At 40.5% G+C, this 24,593-nt stretch overlaps 1 protein-coding gene across 1 annotated transcript in view; it reads left to right on the top strand.

Moving 5' to 3' along the window:
• nkain2 (sodium/potassium transporting ATPase interacting 2) overlaps nucleotides 1-24,593 on the top strand; it is an 86,248-nt gene that overhangs the window by 40,046 nt on the left and 21,609 nt on the right. Inside the window, exons 2-4 of the mRNA XM_031322113.2 lie at nucleotides 1-58; nucleotides 2,029-2,109; nucleotides 17,952-18,152. The exon at nucleotides 1-58 is cut by the window's left edge and continues 80 nt beyond it. Coding sequence (XP_031177973.1) covers nucleotides 1-58; nucleotides 2,029-2,109; nucleotides 17,952-18,152 — 340 coding nt within the window. The remainder of the gene's footprint in view (nucleotides 59-2,028; nucleotides 2,110-17,951; nucleotides 18,153-24,593) is intronic.

Below are 24,593 nucleotides of genomic sequence, written 5' to 3'. Positions count from 1 at the left end.
CGTCGTCATCCTGGGCCTGTTTGGCACGATCCAGTTCAGGCCGAGATATGTCACTGGGGTGGGTTTTACACACTTACACCCACACTATTGAAACAGCCATTTTACATTTCCTTTGCCCTAGATTTAGCACCAGCCTCTCATTAGCTTATACTCAGCTCTCTACATCAGCTAACGAGGGCTGAATAATGTTAGAATGGAGTGACAGTTTATAGGTTTTATTTTCTGTCTCACTGGAAATAATTTGTATGTGTCATGAAAATTAAGCCCTATTTGCACAGGACTAGTATTTCCTGCGAATCTGCCACGTCTGTAATTTGTCAAGTAAAAATTCCATCGCAAATTACCTACAATATTTTGCCACACAGAGGTCATGGGATAATATTAGTCTTGTGTGAATCAGCATCTCTGTGATTTGGGGGTCGTATTGGCTACGTTGCCAATTATAAATGTAAGCTTTGACAGTGCCTTGACATTATATGTGGAGGATAATGTCAGGAAATTCGAGTAAAATGCAGACTTCGCTTATTCCGTGCGAATGTGCCACACGAAACATAGCCGTTGGGGGGTAACTACATCACATGAGGTCCTCTGGTTATACTAGTACCATGCAAATAGGGCTATAGTCATGACTTTAACTGCACTGTGTGAAAAGAACAATGGTAAATATAACATTTAAAGTGCTCATATTATGCTTTTTGGCTTTTTCCATTTCCATTTATTGTGTTATATATCTTTTTGTGCACATTATAGGCTTACAAAGTCCCCCCAAAGAGACTTACCATCTCCAACAGAAAACACTGTTCACAAACTGCTCCAAACAGCTCTGTTGTAGTCCAGCCTTTACTTCTGTGACAAACGTGCGTCACTTTGTAACACACGTTATAATGCTCGCCTAGCTGCTAGCGTGGCACTCCCTCATGCTCTGCAACTGACAAGCTAGCAGTACTTAACTGCGCATGTGCGACTCCCAACAAAGATGGAACAGAAGTGTGATGTCTCACTCTGTAGCTAAAACAGAGAGCTCAACACACAGGGTGAAAAGAAGAGCTGCAGCAATGTGCAGTACAACAAAAATATGGTGTTTTCTGAAAATTAAACCAACCTATTCTGGTACAACCTCTAAATACAATTATGAACCTGAAAATGAGCATAATATGAGCACTTTAAAAATGTATCCTCTCTCATATGGTCATACCTTTAGAATGCACTGAAAAATAGCAAAGCTGCATAAATATAACAAGAAATATGGCCCAGTCTTGATTAATTATTTAAATGAATTCCTATCGGTGGATCCAAGACTGAAGGAAGACGATGTGGATTTGACAAAATATTATTTATATAGTGCATAAAAGTTTGTAACAGTGATGTGGAGTGGGAAATGAAATAACCTGCCAAGTGGAATTATGTTTTTCTCTTTTTTGTCTCTGGCAGCTGTCAATAAAATAATTAATGTGTCAGAAAGCTTTCAGAAGTTCTCACAGTGGCTGCAGGATCTCCACACATCACATACACCTCACCGACAACTCTCAAAGACCTTCACATGCACACACACACACACACACACACACACACACACACACACACACACACACACACACACACACACACACACACACACACACACACACACACACACACACACACACACACAGACAATTAAGTGAGAACATTCAAATAAAGAAAGGGAATGAAAGTTTCATCCAAGCTTGTAATCTCTGCCTTACTTCCATCATTCATTTATTCATTCATTCACTCTTTCCTGCTTGTAACTACTTACACACACTTGCAGTCCTGCTATCTATTTTTTTCTCTCTCTGTCTGGTTTGATTCAGGTGATTTGTTGCACTCTTCACTGTTGTTTTCGCATCCCAACAACATCAAAAGTGAAGCCTCTCTCTGTCGTTTTTCCCCATCTCCAGCTCGCTCCAAATGCAAGACATGAACATGTTTTTTTTTAATTTTCCAACAAAGGCTTGTCATATCTTGTCTGCCTCTCACTTTCTTAGCCCTCTCCTTTTCTCTCTGCAGTACGCAGCCTGGCTGGTCATCTGGATGACCTGGAATGTTTTCATCATTTGTTTCTACCTGGAGGTTGGAGATCTGTCCAGAGTAAGAAATAATTTCCTTGGATTTATTTCTGCATCCTTGTGTCAAGTATTCTTCTGTACATGTCCAGACTAACAACAAAGACAGTATTGTTGCATGCAGGATTCGGAAGTTAGCATGGGTCTCTCAGGTCCCATTTACACTTGCATTTCAAGTGTCTCATATCAAAATTGAGATGCAAGAATAAGGCTGGCAGTATTAAGTGTTTTGTCTGATTGAACCTATTCTTTTGGGCCATAGAGCTCTATTTTTGTCCACTTAACCCATACCACCTTTCCACTGGGTGGACATGTTCCTTTATTACAAACAACACGGGCACTGTAGTTTGTTTTGACTCATTACCACACCATCCTGCTTCCATTAATACTCACTAGCGTGCCCATCGTGTATTGAATCTGCAGCTGAAAATAGTCCCCCAAAAATGATTTTACTCCTGTTTGAGTACAGTTTGTTAAAAACTTTATAAAAATATATTTTTGTGACCTGTGTTTTTTAAGATTTACATTTTCAGTAAGAACCAACAACTTTGGGGTGAGAGCCACAAGCAGGGTAGAGAAGTAAAAAAAGAAAAGTATTGAGTCTTATAACTTCTGGGTGTGGGTCTGTTTTGACCCACACCAAGTTTTTTGTTTTAGATTTAGCCACAAATTATCTTACTTAGCCAGATCACAAAACGTATTGCATCTGTTAAGGTCCTTCCTTGCATGATGCAAATCTTGAAGACCAGTCAAGAGGAGGGTGGTAATGCACTCGAGGCTGCTTGGTAACTTAAACAATGCCACAAGAAGAAAATAACTATGCATAAACTAGCACAAACTCATGCATGAGTCCCCTGACAGAACCATAAGCAGTACAAGTTTTGTCTTCACTCACTCACACAGCTCTCTTACCTACACAGATCACTGCTCTCTGAAACTAGACTGCTGTCTTTGTTATATGCTCCCTGCGAGCCAGTGTCTGTACTCAGCAAATGATCATTTGTGAAGTAAAAGAAGTGCCGCTCTGTAGCATCACTCTGCTGTCGCTGCTGTCGCCAGTGGAAGGTGTTTGTGTGGAAGGATGTCCCTACTTTAACTGCAAGCGCAGGAATCGCTGAAACAGCTGTCTCTTCTGACAGGAGGGGTCATATAATTTCAGTGTAATTTTAGGTTTAACTTTAGCTGCCATAATCACAGGGGCAAGACCCTGTCAGTGTCCACTTCCACAGACTGCAGCTTGGGGAGATGGATTCATTTACACCTTTTAAACATCTCGCTGGAATGTGAAGTCGCAAGTGGCTTAGTCTAAACGGTATAGTTCTCACCAACTAATTCGTGACGATGTTTGTGTTATGAAAGCATGTCAGTTCTTTGCATTGCGAGCACACACCGATAGATTCACTATCAAAAGTTTACCTTCTGCAATAAAATGAGTCGATTTTGAATACAGATTATAAACTTGCACAATTAATTAGAGCCAATCAGCGCTTCCATAAACAGAAGAAATCAGTTGACGCGAGTGCTGATTGTGGCTGATTACACTCTGCAGTGCGATGTTGAAAAAGATTGTAGTTTTTCAATCATTCATTTCCAATTTGCTTTAAGCTACTAATTGCACTTATAGCACCACATATTATCAATCCGAATCCTCATTGTATTGGTATTTCCAGCTTGTCGATCATAATTACTGTTAGTGTGGACTAAAGCGCATTTGCTGCATATTCTTCTGCTAGTTTTCCTGTTCCCTTTGGTACTCACTCTGCTCCTCACACACACGCATGCACGCACGCACACACACACACACACACACACACACACACACACAATGGGAGCCTTGTTTATTTTTGTTGCCATCCAAACTAGGGCCAGAAGTGTTTTACAGTTGTATACCCCCCCCCCACCCCCACTCCTCGCACCCTCTGTCTAGAAACCTGCAAACCTGCAGCTTCATTGATCTCTGATTTAAATTATATTTTACACCTCTCACCGAGGCCTACCTAGTTTAACAGTTACAACAACCACTACAGCTGTGAGGACAGGGATTTGCTGTTTACACTACTGTTTGTTTTGTTTTTATCACACTGAAAATACAAGCCATGTCCGCCATGTTGAAAGGCCAGAGAGCCAGTCAGAAACATCTGGAGAAGCTGCATACTAAGGGTTCAAAGATTAATTGAATAGGATTAAATGAACAATGTCACCAAATGTATCATTTATATTCTATCATGAAATTATACGGGTCTAATATTTCTCTTCATTTTATTAGAAAAAAGCCCTTCAGACCAAAATCATCACATCTGGTTTCCAACGAGGGTGAAACCGCCAGTTAATTAGGGACACCTTTATCAATTACCTGCTGACCAATCAGAGAGAGGCACACTCAGACCAGACGCTGAACAGCTTGTTGTTATGACCAGAACAGTTTGCGTGCGCCTCGCTCAAAGGCACATCAACCTTGATCCAGTTGCTGAGGGACGGGAGAGCTTCCCCCCCCACCGCCCCCATTCACCAGCTGTTGTATGAGATACGAATCCATCACCTACCGTTCCAGAGCTTGTTTACTGACCTGAGGGCTATTATTACAATGGACCACATGTAAAACAAGTATGGCTATGTCTGTGATTGTTGCCACTCAGTTCAGAACATAGAATCTGCCCAGGATGTGATGAAACCAGAGTTACAGTATAATCTGCTGAGATGAGTGCACGATGTCAAACCAAAAAAAAAAAAAAAGCTGCTAAAACAAAGAGCATCATTTTATTATTGCAGGGTAATTGTGTCAACAAAAACGGATCATTCATCGACGAGAAATATATGAAATTTAAAAAATAATATTAAACAATGTACGTAAAAGGCTTTACTGTTACTGTTACTGTGTTAATAAGCAGCTTGTATCAGTAACGTTAGGTCACGTTACCGGTTCCTGAAAGAAAAATGTAACAGAACAGCATGCATTTAGTCAGTCCCTCTAAAAATACGACAAGAAGCGACAAAAAACAAGAGGGAAAAAACCTGAAAACAGGCAGGCCAGCATGCTAACATTTATTTTAAAAGTAACATAAGCTAATTATCCAACATTTTAGCTACTCTTGAGCAAAACCCAGTCAGTGAACAGTATTTTAGTGAATATTAAACCATCGCAGTAGACAAGAACATCACCTGTAACCTCGGTAACTTCCCACATCTAAGATGCACCAAGCCTCCCAATTTTTTTGCAGAAAGAATCTTTTTTTTAAATACTTGAAAAACAAGCAATATTTAAATGTCTTGTTGATTATTACTTGACGAAAACTAAATGAATAAAATATGACTAAAACTAATATACATTTTCATCTAAATCAGGTGCCAAAATGAACACTGACTGTACTATTAACAGCAGAGGTGGCCAAATAGTTGAAATCTAACATTATGACAGCCCACAAAAGATTCCAAAAAATACATGTTTAAATAGAAATCAGAGAGCAAGATGAGTATATACCATAGTTTTAAGTCAGTGAGCGAACTGGATCAGAATCATTCGTTGGTATTTGATAAGGGTAATGATGGGGCACTCCAAGAATACTGTGATAGATATGAGAATCTCTTAATCTCCCTCTTTATTACTTTCTCATTCCGCTTCCCTCTTTCTTGGTCTTTTTCTCTCTCCCTCTTATGCCTCGCTCTCTTCATCTCCATGTAATTCATCCCTCCTCTCCCTCTGCTCAACCTATAATCAAGTCTTTTTCATGTTGTTTTGCAAAGTGCCATGTGAATCTGTCCCCGCGCTCCTCTTCCGCCTCGCTCTTCTTCACCTTCTCGCCTCCTTTTTTATTTACTCTCTTCCTCTATATTTCCAATGTCATGACTTGAGGAAATGTATCGGCGCCAAGAAGGCACTGCAATTTATGGTCAATAGCAATTCATAGTGCGGGGCTTTATGTATTGGCCAGTACTGAGTGCCAATTTAATACATTACTTTACAGACTCAGGCCATCACTTTGGGGTCTCAGGACAAAAGTGGTTGCGACAGACTCCATTTTTCTTCATTACAGAGATCAGACATCTTTCTGTGAATAAAAGAAGCAGAGAATCAGCCGCTTTGCTTAATGCCATGTTATCAGTGACTCTTGGATTCATACTGTAGTTTGATGTAACTTTTTTGGTGCCAACACTCTGTTTTATCCATGAATAGAACTGATATCCAGATTGTGCATCCCCAGTGCCAGCAGTATATGTTTATTAGAGCACTGATCAGACTGTCAGGGAGGTAAATACTTAAAGGCTGCGATTCCCATTCTAAATGAATGACGTCACATTTCCATACATTCGGATGTTGTATTAAAAAACATATTGCAGACAAAGACATCAATTCAAGTCCTTTATTAGTGACAGACATGTTTGTTGTGCAAGGTGTCAGTTGAAGTGTGCAGAACATTCAGACTATTTGATGTTCAGCAGGTGAACTGCAAATATTCCCAGGGTTATAGTGCGGCAAAGTCAGACAGATTAGGGCTGTAAAAGTATGAAATGCGCCGATGACATTTCTTCTTTACAAGGAAAGTAAACTCCAGACAGCGAGTGGAAAGGTGGGAGAGACAACGAGACAACGAGGAGTGGAAATGCGTCAGAGTTTGTCAGCTCAGTTTGAAGTCCTGAAGTCGGACGGCCAGATGGACGGACGCTGGAGGAACAAACAGATCATCATGGTTGAGATAATAGTGGCTTCGATGAGACAGCATGTCATAAGTCACTGACATGGTCCCACGCAGACAGCAGGGCTGAAACTCAAAGTTGGATGTGACACACTTTTTTATTCACCAATTATTGAGCTTCATATTGGAAACAGCAGTTGAAAAAAAAAACAATCTCAACTCAATGTCCACTTACTCAATTGGTGCTGCGTTTGCCAATCAAATTGCTCACATAACAACTGTTTGTCTACGCTAGTGCTTGTTGGATGGTCAAACAGCATCTGTAACCCCCCCACAGCTTTCTGACATGGCTCCCTCAGACAGATTTTGGGATTTTCTGAAACCCACAATCCATAAAATCTTGCCCACTTCACACGGTGATTGGCCAGGTGTGTGTTTTCATTTTTCACACAACTACTTCCTTCATGTTTCTGGCGTACAAGTAAGTGCAACACATTGAATGCCTTTCAGAAAAGTGTGTCCCATTATTCCCATTTTATATGAGTGTCGCGTCTCGCCCCTCTCTATTTTGGCAGGCTTTCTCCTCCACTTTAGTGAGACCGTTCTGAGCAGCTATAAACACTTTTGCCTGGACGTGTTTGGACTACACGTCACGCAAACCAGTTTCCAAACCAGAATTCCTTGGCTTTTAGAACCGCATATTTGGTCTGATCAGCAACCAAAAAACAAAAAGCAGCATGTTTGGAATTAGAGTAGCATACGTAAATAGATACTTTAAAAATGGATTTAATAAACAACTGAATGATAAACTTCTTCATCACCAGTCTTGTTACTACATGTTTGCCTTCTCAACTGTTTGCGTTTGATGGAACTTTCTATCTAATGTGTATCTTTGCCTCCCATAAGGCCCCATAGAGCCCCAGAGGCAAGATAAGGTGTATCCTGTCCTGACAGTAATATGTGTTTAAGCCTGAGATTCATACCATATATCAGTCTGTCACACTCCCATCCTTCCTGCCTCTCACCACTGCACTATCTCAAATAACAGCAATGGCATAGAATTAATCTTTAAAAAGATTTCTGATGTGGCATCCCTGACAGATTTGGAGAGGAGCCTTTAGAGAGGGAACTGTCACCATGTTGCAAACACATATTCGTATATTCACATCAACTTTCTCACTCTCTCTCTCTCTCTCACACACACACACACACACACACACACTCTAAGACAGCTAACTGTCAGTAGTCCACTGTGTCATATAAAAGATGCAGCCACCCTCTGGGCGTCAGATGACGCACAGACACAGACACATAGATGCACACATACACCACGCTTAGCAGTCAATCATTTACTTAAGGGGTGGGGGGCTGTGTTGGGGGCTGTGTGGGAAGGTTATCTCTGCATGTTTTTTTGCATACTGCATGTGCCAAAATGTGTGTGTCTGTTTGCTCTGCCAGTAGTTGGAGAACATGTCATTCGTTTTATCAGTCAGGAGAAAACACGAAGGACCCACACTTGCATATGAACACAAATCCAAACTCAGAAACATTGCCATTTTGAATCTCATATCTGACCAGGCATCGGATTCCAGTCTGCAATCACACAACGGAGACAGAGATAGAGAGAAGAATAACTGCATGGAAAGTGGTAGGTTGAGAGATAACAATGAAAGATGGAGGGAAGAGAAAAGAAGAGTGAAAGATTGGGGGTAAAGAAGGCAGGCATCGGGCGGACAGAGAGACAGAGAGGTTTAGACATGTGAAGGTATGATAGAAGCTATAAAAGATGACGTGTTTTGGGACCAAGCTACATGCAAATCATTGTCCCTTTCAAGACAGGAAAGAGAGACAAGAGGGGACAGGGGAAAAAGTTGGAGCAACAAAACATCAAGGAAAGATAGGAGCACACAGAAAAAAACTCAAATACATCTCTTTCATATCAATTACATATGAACATCAATAGCTGTTGTTGTCAGTGCGGGGCGAGCTTGTTACAGCAGGATAGATTGTAGAAGAAATATGACAGTAAATCAAATTGCAAACCACCCAATTCATCTTGCAAGGTAAGAAAAAAGAAGAGTTTGAATGCTAATAGTCACTTAATTTCACTCCCCCCAGTATTCATTCTGCAGTGTCGATTGAGACAGTGAATCAGAGGATCCCACACATTTAATCATAGATGTTGTAGTTAAAACATCCACCCTGATTCACTGAGTAAATGCATCAACCCTGACTGTGTTTGATCAATGGATGCATTTGTTGAGATCATGGCATGAAATTGCCTTTTTCCTTTCATCAACACGCCTCTAGTGGGACATTGCTACCTAGCCAATCTTATCATTTTGAGCCCTGAGCTATTATTGCTGGTGATTTGATTTAATTATTCATTGTTACTGTATTCTTTATTATATAGTTTATCATGTGCAACGGCAAGAGTTGGTTTTTACTTGTTAAAATAGAGCCAGCTGATTAAACATAGATTGGCTGTATGCCGCAGTAGATAATGGATTTGATTGACTTGCCTGCCACAGTCAAACTTGTTCCAGGGTTTAAGTGTTTGGTGTTGATTTTGAGCCTTGATTGTAATGGATTTAGCCTGGCTGTGTAAGTAGTAATACATGCTCGAGGAAACTGCTAAACTGCCTATACTTTTTTTTTTCCAACTCTTTTTATTTAAATTTTAAATTTTTACAGTACGTGAAATACAGCACAGTCAGTGGTGAACAAAGCATAGTGAAAACTGTGTGCCACGTCCCTTCAATTCCCCTACCAACCCACAAACCAACCCAGTTCAGGTCCAAAACAAACGGGGACACACAACACAGACCCATCCACGCTGACAAACACACACCAATAAGGGCACACAACATCAAAAGATAAAAGTGAAAAAGTTAGACAAATTAAAAGAGATACAGGAAGAGACGAGATGAAACGGGGGGAAAAGGGGGGGGGGGGATCAGCTGGCGTCAGGTAGAGCAGTCCAGAAAGAGCTCAGTCCTCCAAGTCAGGAGATAAGCTGAAGGGAGTCAACGAGTTCTAGGAAAGGGTTCCACGTCCTTAGGAATGTCGCAATAGAGCCTTTCAAAAAAGATCTAAGCTTCTAAAACCCCTTTACTGTATTGTTTATTTCTTGAAGGTTTGGTAAAATGAGCTTCCACAGAACTGAGTATAACCTGAGGAATGTCTTTCGATTGAAACAATAAAGGAAAGTTCCGGTGTATTACAACTTGGGCCAGTTGTAATAAACCAGAATTATCTTGTTGTATCTCGTTAACTTGGTCTTGTGTCCTTCTAGGACGTTTCTTTAAAGCTGCTAATGGAAGTTTTGGGAAGCTCAGCAATCTGTGCACTACAGCATATTGACGTGTTATCACCTTATAAAGTTAATGTTGCGAACGAAAGACACAAAGCAACATTTGGGATTTGGAGCTGTGTTCCTGGTCAGCAAACAAGTTTATGTACTGTCTTATTAGCTCTGCTTTGGTGTCCAGCAACTCCAAAGTGAAATATCTGGCTCTTTAGCTGCTAAATGCTCCAATGTGTTCACCAGGTATAGTCGCTAACTGTTGGTGCTGGGCAGGTAGCGTACAGAGCATTTTGGCTTGAAACAGCTGCCTGGAGTGAACCAAAACAGTGAGGTTTCAGGCCGAAAAATCGAAACAATGTGAGCGGACTGCATAGTTGGTTGTATAATAATCATAACATGTCTTTTGATCCATTGTTAATATAAAATATTGATTACAGCAGCTGCTGACATTTTCTTTTTTTCATTCCTTTTTCAATGTACATCTGACTTACGGTGTGGCTAGTGGTTTAAAAAAAGAAATGAACCCATTGAAAGCTTGAATTAGCAACCCCCCCTCCTTCATGCAATTATGGATCCCACCTGGTGTACGGGTAGCAGCACTATAATTGGCCCCACAAATCTGAGAGATCGAAGGGGTTAAAATGGTTATGTTGAGGCATTTGCTTAGAGATTGTAATGAGTTTGGAGTGGTTAAGGTCAGGGTTAATATCTGGAACGGACTTCATCTCTACCCACCACCCCCCAGCCCATAAGCACACACACACACACACACACACACACACACAATTCCCTAACACCCCCAACCAATCTGATAGGAGAGAAGTGCTTTAGGCATTACGGGTTAAGGCCTCATATAACACCCATGGGAAATCACAGCAAAACAACGTAGGGAGATGCACCGTGACTGATGATATTGGTCTGAAAGAACACAGAGAGAGAGAGGATGATAGAAAAGGGGATAGAGCCACAGAAAGAGATAGAGTGAAAAATTGACTTGAGAGAGAATAAAGCTAATATCGCCCACTCACCGATTTTCTGCCCTTTAGTTTGATGATCTGCTGATCTTTCTGGCTGCCTTCTGGACCGACTGAACATCTGACTGACTGTTGTTGTCTGTCTGAACTAGGATTGGGTACCGAAACGCAGTGCCAATAGGGCACCGGTTCCGACGTAAATGGTAGTAACGAGAACGCATAAGAACGAAAATTCCGGTGCCTATTTCGGTGCCTGACTTTTTTTTTTCAGAAGCATCGCTGCACAGGACGCTATGTTACCGTTAGCTAGTAGCTGGATTAAACACAATGGTTAAAATGCTGACAGCTAACGTTAAGCGGTGTAAAGTGTGACTGTATTTCCCTGTAGAGGATTCCAACACCGGGACGTAACAGTCTGACTGCAGCTGCCGTTGTCGGAAAAAAAACACAGATGGTGCGTTTACTTGAAACTCGCCAGCCTTGTGGTGCATTTTAAAGTGGCCATATTATGCTCATTTTCAGGTTCATAATTGTAATTTGAGATTGTATCAGAATAGGTTTACATGGTTTAATTTTCAAAAAACACCATATTTTTAGATCTTCTTTTACCCTGTGTCAGGTCTCTGTTTTAGCTACAGAGTGAGACCTCTCAACTTCTGTAAGATCTTTGTTGTCAGTCGCACATGCACAGTAGCTAGGTAAGGATTACATGAGCTAACTAGTTGTTTCTGCAAGTTCGGCCTGTACAAGGCAGGATTAGCCGGGAGACTTTTTCTAAATGAGGGCGCACTTCTAACTTTGTGTGGAATACCTGCAGAACAGGGACAAGTAGTTCTATACAATTTATTTTGTAGATTAGGGTGAATTTGTGTGTGTTGTAGCAGTGTTTTGCCATTGAGAACGAGCTAGCATGCTAGCGCTAGCATGCTAACGGTTAGCCCCCTAGGCCCCTCGTCTCGGCTAGTTACATAGAAAGCCGTGGAGATTTTGAACAGCTCACCCGGAGACTGAAGGGAGGACACATTCAGAAACCGTATCTCACTCAAAACAGCATGGATGGTTTTTTTTCATTCACCCCAAATCCCAGAAAAAGTGATTTTTTCATAATATGGGCACTTTAAGTTATTGTAAAATACTTTTCCCATCTGGTGCTTGTTTTTGTCGTTTACCAGTAATTTACTAGCCTGGTTGACAACAGACCCTTCTCAGTTGTAACTGAGAGTGGGTCTGGGGAAGGTTCATTCACAGCCCATTTCCAAAGGGGCGTCACCAACGGACGCCGCTCAAATGCCTCTGAGCGCAATTTGATAGACCTAAAACCAATCAGAGCGATGAAGGAGATGACGCTTCAACGTCGCTGCACTATCGTCATCGTGTAAAGCCCACCTCAATGGTTGTGAATAGTTGCCTCGATTTGGAAAAATTGTAAATGCGCTTGAATGAGCCCTTGGTCAGACGGACTTGCAGAGCAAATCTCAAATTTGCCAGAAGTTCGTCAGGGTTTTCCCAGGCTAGCCATTTACTGATGAAATAAGTAATTGTTATAAGTTATTGTTATTACATTATTAATCAATCATTTAATTTTGACCATATGGCCTAAGTAATAAACAAGCCGTTCTTTAATGTCGCCAACTGTGGTTTTGTGTTCCTTTTTTATATTTTATATTATATACATTATAAATATATTATATATATTTTGGTTCAGGCACCGGTTCAGGCACTGTTTAGGCACCGGCACCATTTTAAAAGTATCGTTTTAGCACCGGTATCGAAAAAAAAAAAACGATAGCCAACCCTAGTCTGAACTGACTTTTCTATTTACTGTCTGTCTGTCTGCTTCACTATATGACTGCTGGACCTGGTATTGTATGTTTGGAGCATGTGAAAAGGTGTTAGATTATGTGCGAGTGGATTTGTGTTAAAAGGTGCGTGTTTGTGTCCAGGGAGCAGATGCTGAAGCACTCGCGGGGAAAAACTGGCACTCACTCCCTTATGCCCTCTGTCCATCCATCAAGAATATATATGTAGGTCTGGAGAGTAAAAAATACAATTATCTCAGTCCTTTAAAAAGGTCTGTGTTCGTTTTATTAGAACCACTGAATTGAGACATTTGGTAATAGCCTGTCCAGACAGTGTGAACTGTGAACTGAACATTTGCATATCCTGAAAAACAGCATTACGTAATAGATTATAAAAAACTAATTTTGTTTATGTGACATCTGCTTTGATCTGAATTGGACACAACCTTGCTAAATTATTCATTTCCAAGTGCCCCTTTTTCTTATGCTGCCAAGGTTTAGAGCTTAATTTATTTTGTTGGATACACACATTTTTTGCCAGATTTTCTCTTTTTATTTTAAGTGTTAAACTGCTCTCAAATGTAGCTTCAGGTAGCATAAACATGGCATCAGGGGAAATACCATTTTCACTGGCCTTTTCCCCCTCCATCCCTCCATCTCTTGGGAGAGGAAGACAAAGGAAAACGGAGAAGTGGGAAATTGAGGGGGAAATTGAGAGAGCGTGAGAGAGAGAGAGAGAGAGAGAGAGAGAGAGAGAGAAGTAGGGCGAAGAGAGAAAGAGGTGGCAGAGGGAGGCAGAGGAAAAACAGATGTGGTTCATTGAAGCGGCACTAGCCCACAGTCAGAGACAAAGACCTGAGGGCATGAGTGCATGATCCTCAACTAGCACACTGGAAATTATAGACTCTGTGTGTGTGTGTGTGTGTGTGTGTGTGTGTGTGTGTGAGAGAGAGAGAGAGAGAGTGAAGTCAGACACCTGGAAAGTGGGGAGGAAATATTACAAACAGTCAGAAATTACTCTTAGTAAGGAGCTAAGGAACTCACACACACACACACACACACACACACACAGATATACAAGTCTAGTCAATATGTTTTGTTTGAAGTTGCACGCCAAACAAGCCCATTCATCACCAGACAGATTAATATTTTGGAGCTATGGTTTCATCATTACGGTGGGTTAAATTCTGCGATGCTAAATCAATTCCACCATATAAAATCAATACATCAATGCCAGCACACAGCTGCAATTGAATTGTTTTGTATTCCACTGGAGAGTGTGGGGTTATTTGGGTTTAGCCTCCAAATCCTTTGTGCAGGTTGTGAACACTAAACCTGTTAATATTTGAAAAACTTATTAAAAAAAAAAAAGCACTATTTTCAAACACTGGTACTATTTACTCTGGGAAAATGGGCTTCATTTTGAATGTGTTTTTTAATATTACGTTTTTTTTCTCCATCTGTGGTGGTAGAGGTTTGTTGTCGTGGCTCACTGGATGAATAGAAAGGAGATAACGTAAATATGAAGCTATATCCAGGAGAATCGTTTGGTTTATGTACAGATTTAACAAACGAGATATAAAGTGTTGTGCTTTAGAGGTGCTGTAGGCAAATTTTGTTACATTTGGAGAAAGTCAGGGTAGCTGTTTCCCCCTGCTTACAGTCTTTATGCTAAGTTAAACTGAGTGTTTCCTGGCTACAGCTTCATATTTAACAGATAAACATTAGAGTGGTGTTAATCTTCTCTCACGTCAGAAAGAAAGCACATTTTCTAAAATGCCAAATGATTTCTTTAAAGTAGGCATATTAAATCTAAATAGTGGGATTTGAAGTAGATACACAATCTCACCGTTTCTTGTTACTATGGCTCTCACCACCTAAACGTGTTTTTTATTAGTGAGATTTTTTTTGTACACGTATTTTATTGTTATATTTATTATAATATAAGCTCTTTTAAAACGGCTCTCTGTGTTCCAACAAAGCTAAACTTATGAATTAATTAATGCTGCTTTGTCTTTTCTCGAGTTGATTGAAGTTGTAGATTATTTTGTTCCCATATTCAGCAAGTGGCTAGCGCAACTAACTTAACTACAACTAAATAACGGCCGCGTCCTTCACGTTATGCCCCTTTTCATTGACTTCACAACATGAGAGAATTCTGCAGAATAAGTATCAAAGCATCCAGCTTGGCCGTGGTGACATTTTGCCAAATTTAGCTTTTCACTGATAATTACTTTTTTGTTTGTGTGTGTTTGTTTGAGAGACTCATTAGAAAAGCACTGATAGAGACTGTACCGAAATAATTGTTGCTCCCCTCCAAACCCCATTTAACAGAGAGAGAGAGAGAGAGAGAGAGAGAGAGAGAGAGAGAGGAGCAAGAAAGAAAAGAGGTGAAGAAATATAAGATTTGGAGCAAGGCAGTGACAGTATGGGACAAAAGGAGGGAGAGTGATGGCAGAGAGGGAGAGATTTTACTCATTAAAAAGAGGAGCACAACAAGGGGAGGTGGCATTAATCAGAGCTCTGCACTAATGAGGCATTTTACTCATTACGCTGAAATAGAGAGGGGCCAAGGAAGAAAAAGCGGGAGGGGGAAGAGAGAGGAAAGAGAGACCACGGCATGACTAACTGTACTGTAATAGAGAGAACAGGAACAAATTAAGTAAGAAAAAGAACAATATGGAGGGAGGTGACAGAGTCAAGTATAGATGTGGTGGGGGGGATAAGTGGGACAGGTTAAGATAAAGACAAAGTGGAGTCTACAGTGTAGAAACAGATAATATTGATGTAAGAAGTGAATCCATTTGGCTCACTTTAAAGATTTGCCATTTGTGGTCTTTACTAGAATAAGTCACATGTAATCCTACTGGTGAAAAAGTGTGAACTTTCCTTTATGGCCCTTCCATTCTTTCCTACCTTTATGGGACCGATCACCCCTTCACTCCACTATATTGCAGTTGTTAAACATGATAGTCCCAAGTGAAAATGTACTTTGAGTGGGTTTTTGGCTCATCGGGGAGATTATTCAATATTCTGTGATGCTTTAGTAGTGAGTAACTGGATTTCAATAGACTACAGGAAAATCAATGTTTTATAATCTTTTTTTTTATATCTTGGTAAAAAGATCACCATAGAGAAAATTAGCAAATGAAATGAAAGTCATTTTCGCTTTCAGCGTGCTTTTAAAGAGCATTAAGGCTTTTCGTTGGACTAAAGGCATAAAGGCAAAGTAGTGCAAGAGAAAAAATGTGTGTGTGTGTGTGTGTGTGTGTGTGTGTGTGTGTGTGTGTGTGTGTGTGTGTGTGTGTGTGTGTGTAAAGCATTTGTTAGTGCGTGTATTACAGTAGTAGTTTGTGTGTGTCAGTGCAGTTTGCATGGCCATCTGTGGAATGATCTCTCTCCTTGCAAAGTGGAGTCGTTAATATTTGCATTATTTAAACCACGACGACTATCATAACTGATTTATTGTGCGTCTTTCAGGCTTTTAGAATTAAAAGGATTTGTAGAGGAGCCAAAGCAGATAACATTACCCTGCATTCCAACTGCAGGGGCCACTGCTATGTGGTCTTTCTCTGCTGCTGTGAAGTAGAACCGAAACAACCAGGGACCGAAAATGCTTGTTTATTTACTCGTTGTCAGTTGTGCTGTTCTTTGCAGCTTGTGGCTGTTGTTTTAAGTTATCTCTGCCAGTGATGGGACTGCTCACGCTGTGGTGGACAAGCTAAACAAACAAAGAGAAGACAATCTTTTAGAGTATACTGCTACGCTAGTGGCTCTGCGAGGCTTTACTCAGACACAACAGGGCATGAGCTAAATACTAATGGAAGCATGCTAACAGGCTGATAATGAAATTGTTAACATGCTTTTATTTAGCTGCTTATGTTTACCATGTCTCAATCTTAGTTTGGCCAGTTAGCATGCTAACATTTGCTAATGAGCACTAAACACAAATTACGGCGGAGTACTATGGTATTATCATTCGTTTGGGATGTCTTTGGTCATAAATTAAATCAATCATGGTGGTGCTAGAGGAAAAATCAGGAGATTAAATTCATTGGAAATCATTTTCTGGGGACCATAATTGTATGTAACATTTTGTTTTGTGCCAGTCCATCTTTTAAATTTTGACATATTTCACAGGATAGTTGAAACCTTTGACCTGCTGCTGGCGCTACATGAGAAGTTGGGTGATCACCAAAGTTGTTAGAATTTATCCTGCTAGGCACCATAAATATCTGTACCGATTTCATGGCAATCCACTATGGTTTTACACAAAAAATAAAAATGTCAGCCCCATGAGCAAAAGTAGAGCAAAAGTCAGGAAATCACCAAAGTCAGTAGGATTTATTCTCTGGGGACCTTGAACGTATTTACAAAGTTTCATGGCAATCCATTCAGTATTTCTTGCGATATATCCGTTGGACCAAAGAGTGGAGCCACGTTGCTATTGTGGCTATGAACCCCCTCAGTAATGTTTGATTCACATTAATATGCCTCTAATTTTTTTAATAGTGTCCATAGTTTATGGATTGTTCTGCTTAAGAAGAAATAAACCAAGAGAACAAAACATAACTCTGTTGCCTAACAGTAGTTACTAACCCTCCCATGACACCACAACACAAAGCATCTCCTCTGTCTCTCTCCTCCTCATCATCAAATCATCATACAAGAGCTTTTGGTGCATGATATATATCTATATCTATTGAAACAGTTGTACATTTTATTTCCAAATTGTATATATTTTAAATATTGCTCGTGTAGTATTCTATTATTATTTCATGTATATTGTTTCCTATTATTTAATGTATATTCTGTATGTGTGCTGTGTGTCTGATATCTTGCTGCTGCAACACCATTATTTCCCATTTTTTGGGATCAATAAAAATCTATCTATCTATCTATCTATCTATCTATCTATGAAGAAACACCAAAACAAAACCATCTATTTTTAGCTGTCTCTCTCTCTCTCTCTCTCTCTCTCTCTCTCTCTCTCTCTATCTCTCAGAGCTCGATTTGACAAACTGTTTGGTTTTAATTAACTTGGTTATAACCTGGCCTGACATTCAGCCTGCTGCTGTCTTGTTCCAGGTCTACCTCATGTCTGAGGATGTAATTCAACTCTTTGTGTCTGTGTCTTTCTGACTCTTTCTTGCCAGGACTCTGACCTTGTCCTGACGTTCAACCTGTCCATGCATCGCTCCTGGTGGATGGAGAACGGCCCGGGGTGCAGGGTGACACCCATCACCCCTCCTCCCTCCTGGGCACCCGAGGACCACCGATATATATCTATATCCGGCTGTCTGATGGATTTCCAGTTCATAGAGGTGGCTCACTCCTCACTGCAGATACTCCTGGCTGTAAGTACTTGAGCTAAACAAGTACTTTCTAGTATGCACTGCAATTTCCAACTCGAGTACCCGCATGAAGAATACACGCTGTTACATACTCTTTATTTGCTTACTTTCTGACATGAGACAGTAACCTCATGTCTGTGCCTTATGTTGAGTGGAGTCAACTAGCCCCTAGCTTGGCTAGCCCCTATTGGAGCAGGAAACAGCAGGAGGAAACAGCTTGCTTGGCTTTGTCCAGTGATGGTTGGTGAGCACAGGTAAAGAGCATTAGCAAATTAGCATTTAGAGAAACATGACTGGATTCAAAAGGAGTGTCGTTTTGAGCATTTGTTACTACAGTAGTGTACAGCCACGTACTGTAGGTTTAAGAAAACACCGGCTTGTTGCCGCTGGAAACAGCGCTGGTGAAAGCAGTGAGACAAAAGCTGGGGTCCATAAAACCAAAACAAGGAGCTAAACTTAGCACAAAAAGTAAGGACATTTGTGTTTGGTAGATTATTTCTCTGTGGTAACAATGCTTTTTGGCAATAAATCTTATACAGTTGGAAAGCCTGTTTAGTTCCCTTTCAAATGGTGCCCCATTTGTAAGGAACATGCATTTGTGGGATGAGCAGCAGCGCTGAGTATGTGGGTTGCGCCCATGAAAAATTTGCCAAATCTTCTCTGCCAATGCCAAACAGCTTATTCTGCCATTGACTCATTTGGTGTTTGGTGGATTGGAGTTTAGAAGCCGCTAAAACACTCCGCAGAGCTGATGGAAACTGCAAAATCGGGTGATAATCGGGTTCGATATCATGAGGGATTTTATCCATAGAGAATAATATGGATATTTTCTTGTGTGTGTGTGTGTGTGTGTGTGTTTGTGTGTGTGTGTGTGTGTGTGTGTGTGTGTGTGTGTGTGTGTGTGTGTTTGTGTGTGTGTGTGTGTGTGTGTGTGTGTGTGTGTGTGTGTGTGTGTGTGTGTGTGTGTGTGTGTGTGTGTGTGTGTGACAGAGATGCAGTGCTTTGAAATAATGCAAATGATGTTCTCTACAGTTACACTCACTGATACATTTAGTTTAATGTTTATTATTAAAGTGTATTACAACCATGCCAACTTCTTTGTCTGTTGCAATGGGTTAGGGCATTTTGGGTGATTGTGCAACTTTGTGGTAAAATAAAGCATCCAGTCTCCATTAAGTTAATAACTTCATACCCTCATTAACATAGAATGGGCTGGATAAGCTGCTTTAGAGGCTCTCCCTCTCTATCTCAGGTTTTTTTGTATGGGTCTTTCTTGCTCGCTCTGTCTTACTTCATTGTTACAGAAAAAACGATTTCCTTCTTTCTTTTTTCCCTCTGCCTGTCGCTTCCCCTCGCCCTCTGTAATTCTTCCTCTACCGCACTGTCAAACTGCAATAATTAGCAGGATCAGCAGAGAGAGAAATAAAGAGTGGGAATGAGGGAGGCCTGTCACTTTTTATACAAGTCTCCTGTGTACTTTTTTTCGGAACGCACACACGCATATGAATACAGACACACACACAATAAACAAACCGACACTTCAATGTGACTACATGCATCATTACACCAACAGAAAGAGAGAAAGATTTTGGGAGTTTCAGCATCTTTTTCATTCTGAGCCTCCCTCCCTCACTTATCATGACTGTCGCCCTCTCTCACCCGCTGTCCTCGAGCCCTCTCTGTCAATCGATAGTGTTACTTATAGTATGGCTGAGTGCCAAGCCACCACATAGCTGTACCACTGTCTCGCTGTAATTGGTGTGTGGAAAAACTGTCATGCTCCATGAGCACACATTCAACAGTTTGACTGGTTCACTGGCTGACTGGCTGGCTGGTTTACTGTAATTGGTGGAAACACTGTCAGGGTCCTTAATAGCATACGTTCAACCACTCGACTGGCTGACTCAGTGCGGGGTAATGGTTGGGTTGGGTCGGATTCTAAGCTGACTGGTTGTTTGCATGTTTACTGGTAAGCTGGCTGGTTCACTGATGCTGGTAATTGGGTCTGGTGAGGCCAGTGTTTTTCAGAAATCATGGCGCTTTTTGATGGACAGGGTAAAAAATCTGAAGTGAACATATGTCAGGACAGTGTGGAAAAGTCAGAAAAGCCACTGAGGCAATTCAGCTGTCAAGGTCTTCAACAGAGCATGTTTTTGTTTGTCTGGGTGGTCAGTTGGGTATGTGATGGATTCACTGATTTTGTCTCGTGTTTACAGTTAAAGGTTCATCTATTGTAGAAGTTCTGGTTTTACTGCACACTAAATCTTGTAAAGGTATTATTTATTTGTAAATAAGATAAAAACATTTATCTCATAAGAAAATGACATGTTTTACACCCAGCTTCTTCAGGCTTTGTAATGTAACAAGCAGATTGTTTTGCTCCCTGACAGCAAATTACTATTTTTTTTTAAATTAATTATTTTTAAAGAGTTAACCAACTGATTAGTTCTCCAAACTGCAAAACACAAAGGTGTGTCTTTACAATGTGGTTCCCAGTATGAAGCTCTGAGCTGAAGCAGTGCAAAGGGCTTCTCCAGGGAGATCCAGAGTCCTCAGTGAAATGTAGGTTGACGCCATCACTGCCTGACTGCAGCACAGTAGGGGAATACGTATGACTTCTGTGATTACAGTTGTTTTTTTTCCTCTCAACTTTATTTTACCTGCTAATAGCAGAGTGATGTTGAAATGACATTTCATGACAAAAAACATAGCTGAGTGCATGCTTGCAAGTAATTTTAGCGATTAGCATTACTTCAACCAGACTGGAGGAACTAATCAGTGAAATCGCCTATTGTTGTTTTTGGTTGGGAAGAAAAGCTCCACGCACTCAGCCCTTCGCTGCACACAGTTGAATAGCCTTAACTATGAAATGTTATGGGTTCAAGTAAATAAAATGATCATGCTTGTCTACACCTATTAGCAACACTGAAATAGGTAACTGAGAGGAAGTGCACAAATTCCAACAATATCAACACCCACAGTCAAGTATGTTTTGCTCCAAATTATTTCATGTCCTTGACATATTTCTGATCTAAAATCCAAAATGTTGAAATCGTTCTGTCAAAATGGCCCTTAATATCCAACAGGCAATATAAACTTTTAAGACAGTCATGACCCTTTGCTCACCATGCAGACACTTTCCAAGTCAACGTTTCAGTTGCAGATTATTTTGTGTACACCAAATATATGCACGATACAAACAGAGAACAAACAAGTGGCACTGCCGACACAGGACGCTGTTATTTGGTCACTTAAAAGATAGTGTGGATCAACGGAAATATATTTCCATGTCCCTCACCTTCCTCTCTGTGTGTTGCCATTCTCAAACTCTGTTCGCTTCGGGAAACAACAACAAACTTTGAGCGAGTAAGCTAGATGCTGAAAATGGCCAGTTTTGAAAGATTTGGATCGTGCAATAAGTCAGGCCTGCTGAGTCCTTTCGGGGAATGATTGTAAAGATTTACAAAGAATATGTTTACGGCATTTACTCTCTAACTGGGACAATTTGGAACCGATTGGCGGGATTGCTATAGAAGAAGTGCACACGGCGATACACTGGTAAGAGCAAATAACATTTAACCATGTATCCAGCTAATTTAAATAGCTCACGTTATTGTATTGTCTGAACAGTTCATTTCATTTCATTTAATATTGTATGTGGTGTTTTCTTTTGCGGGGTGCAAATGATCCACCAAAACAAGTTTACCATTTTACAGAACCACTGTCACTGCGACCGAAGCTTAGCGCCGTCCAAGACAATTGTGATTGGTTTAAAGAAATACAAACAACCCAGAGCGTTTTTTTTCTCCTATCCTAGAATGTATCTGTGGTGTAGCCAGACCTTACTCCACAGCGCTGTGGAGATGGGTCTGGCAATGCGAGACTCCTGCCTACTACTTAGCGTAAGAAGAACTGTCAGGGAATCACCAAAGTCATCAGGATGCATCATCTGGGGATTATGAATATCTCCCTAGAGCAATCCGGTGGCCATGGCTTAAAAACTATGGAAATGTTTAACACTTAATGATGTACAAGATAATACTTACAAAAAGTAACAATGTAAAAAAATAAACAGGACAATTAAACCACCAGAAGGTGACACCCAAGAGTTTAGAGACATTCAGCAGACAGTCCTTGGTCTGTCCTCTCATAATGATCAATAAGATGGCTGTGTTTTTTAATGACCATAACCAAAGGACAAACTGTACTTCGGGTTCTGTTAATTCAGTCATTGAAATATTGTAATATAGGACAAAAATAACTGAAATGGTTTCAAGGTTTACTTGTTCATCATTGGGGGAATAAATTGAGTCAGTAGCATACAGTATGTAGTGTTGGTTTAGGGTCAAATTGTATTCATGGAAGCAGCACTGGGACCAGATTGCTTTTCATAGTTATTGTTATTCAAAGATCAGGGAAGAGAAAGAACAATGCATAAGAATTGAATGTCAGTCAACCAAGGCAACCGCTGTGCTCTACAGCACTAATCCCATATTTGCTGAATATGTTAAACCTCCCATTTTTAGTTTTTTTTTCTTCCGATTAGGACAGGTAAGAACTTCCTGAATCAATTAAAGAAAAGCTTGCAACAAGGGATTGTATATGGCAGATGCAAAATTCGAGGGTGAGCGAGGTTGATACTTGATTTTACTTAATTTGATTAACTTGTTGTTGCTGTAAATTGTGTGTAGTTTTACACAAGCATTAAACAGCTCAAACAAATTAAGTTGAAAGTGATTGGACATAAATATTGATTGTAGCAAGTGATTTTTCAGTGCAGCTTTAACTGGCTGACAAAATATTTTCCTCACAAATAATTCACAGAGAGCAAAACATTAGTTTGAGTGTAAATGGGCATCTTCAGCACATAACGAATTGAATCCAATGAATGTGATACCTTCATCATTGTACAATTTAGCTGGCGTAAAATGATGCAGCTGTAATGGATTCTCTTATTTGGCGATGAATACATTTTCCTAATGGAGTAATGCATCCAACTTAAACGAGATTATCACACAGGCAGACAAACAACTCTACAATTACGATTCCTCATAAACAGTGTGAAGGTTGTGGGTGTAAAGATGCAGGGAATGGGAAAAAATTCATTATGGATCTAAATGACATCATGATCTTCTGAAATGTTGGTCGTACATCAACCTGTGAGCTGATTCAGTTTTTACAAACCTTGAGGGGGATGATGCAGTGGAGTCAGCACTTTCCATTGCGATCGTTTTGGCAAAATGCAAACTACTCTTCTGCCTTAGTGGAGGACAAACTGCGTCACCTTTAACTGCCTTCCCCATGGCATCTGTCCTTGCTTTTTTAAAAGGTCTCCTCCCATGATGCTTCCCCTGAATTTTTATGGTCTCAGGCTATGCAGAACTCAGACTGTACGTTTCCCCTTCCTTATCAAACACCAGCTGTTTGACATTCTAATTTCTCCCTGAGCTCCTTTCAAAACTTCCAGGTGTTATTAGAATCTCTGCTAAGGGAGCATTTAGGACTTGATAATTGTAGGAGCGAATGATGATTCAGTTATCTTTTTTGGTTTAATAACATTTCTTTGCCATGTGGCAAATGTTGTCCTATACTGTTATGGGATTCTTGATCATTTTGGGGCACTAATGATAAAGCATTCACTGTAATAAACCCAGTAATGTCCAGATATCTTGATACTGTATGCTACTTCATTACTCTGGTAAAAAAAAACAAAAAAAACAGAAATGGCCAATTTAAATCCCAATGTAATTATTACATTGATTTATTCGCTATTAAATGTGTACAAATACCCATTGTACTGTATATTAGGACTCATTCCAGTGCCCGAAGGATTCAGTTATCTACAAAAAGTGCAATTTTTACGTTGTTGTGTGGCTCTAGGGACAGCAATATCTAACTGTCGATGACCGGTGAGTCTAACACTTTGGTCCAGACTGAAATATCTCAACAGCTATTGGGCAGATTCATGGTCCCTAGATTAGAATGCGGATCAGGCCACATTTTTCTGTCCGAGCCCGGCCCGCGTCCAACAGAGCAGTAACCGAACTAAGCAACTGTAGGAAGGCATTCGGAAATGTCAACAGATGAGCGCATCAGCACACACGGGGCAACAAGCGCACGTTAACACAGGCGTGCACTTACATAATAAGCTTTTTTAAATTTAAAATGTTCAATGCCTTATCGCTCTGATGAGACCGAGCCCGACCCGAACCCAAACATCATTTCTAAATATCTGTCCGAACCCGGCCCGGCCCAGCCCGTCGGGTACCGTCGGGTCCCGACCTCTGACTGCTCTAGCGCCACCATGAGGTTCACACTTGTGGTCTTGAGTGAAACGCCTCAACAACTGTTGAATGGATTGCCATTCAATTTGGTACACACATTCATGTCCCCCTCAGGATGTATTGTAATATCTTTAGTGATGGTTTAACCTTCAATTTAGTG

This window comes from Sander lucioperca, chromosome 19 (genome assembly GCF_008315115.2).
Source record: "Sander lucioperca isolate FBNREF2018 chromosome 19, SLUC_FBN_1.2, whole genome shotgun sequence".
Taxonomy (NCBI): domain Eukaryota; kingdom Metazoa; phylum Chordata; class Actinopteri; order Perciformes; family Percidae; genus Sander; species Sander lucioperca.
This window is presented reverse-complemented; position numbering and strand designations above follow the sequence as displayed.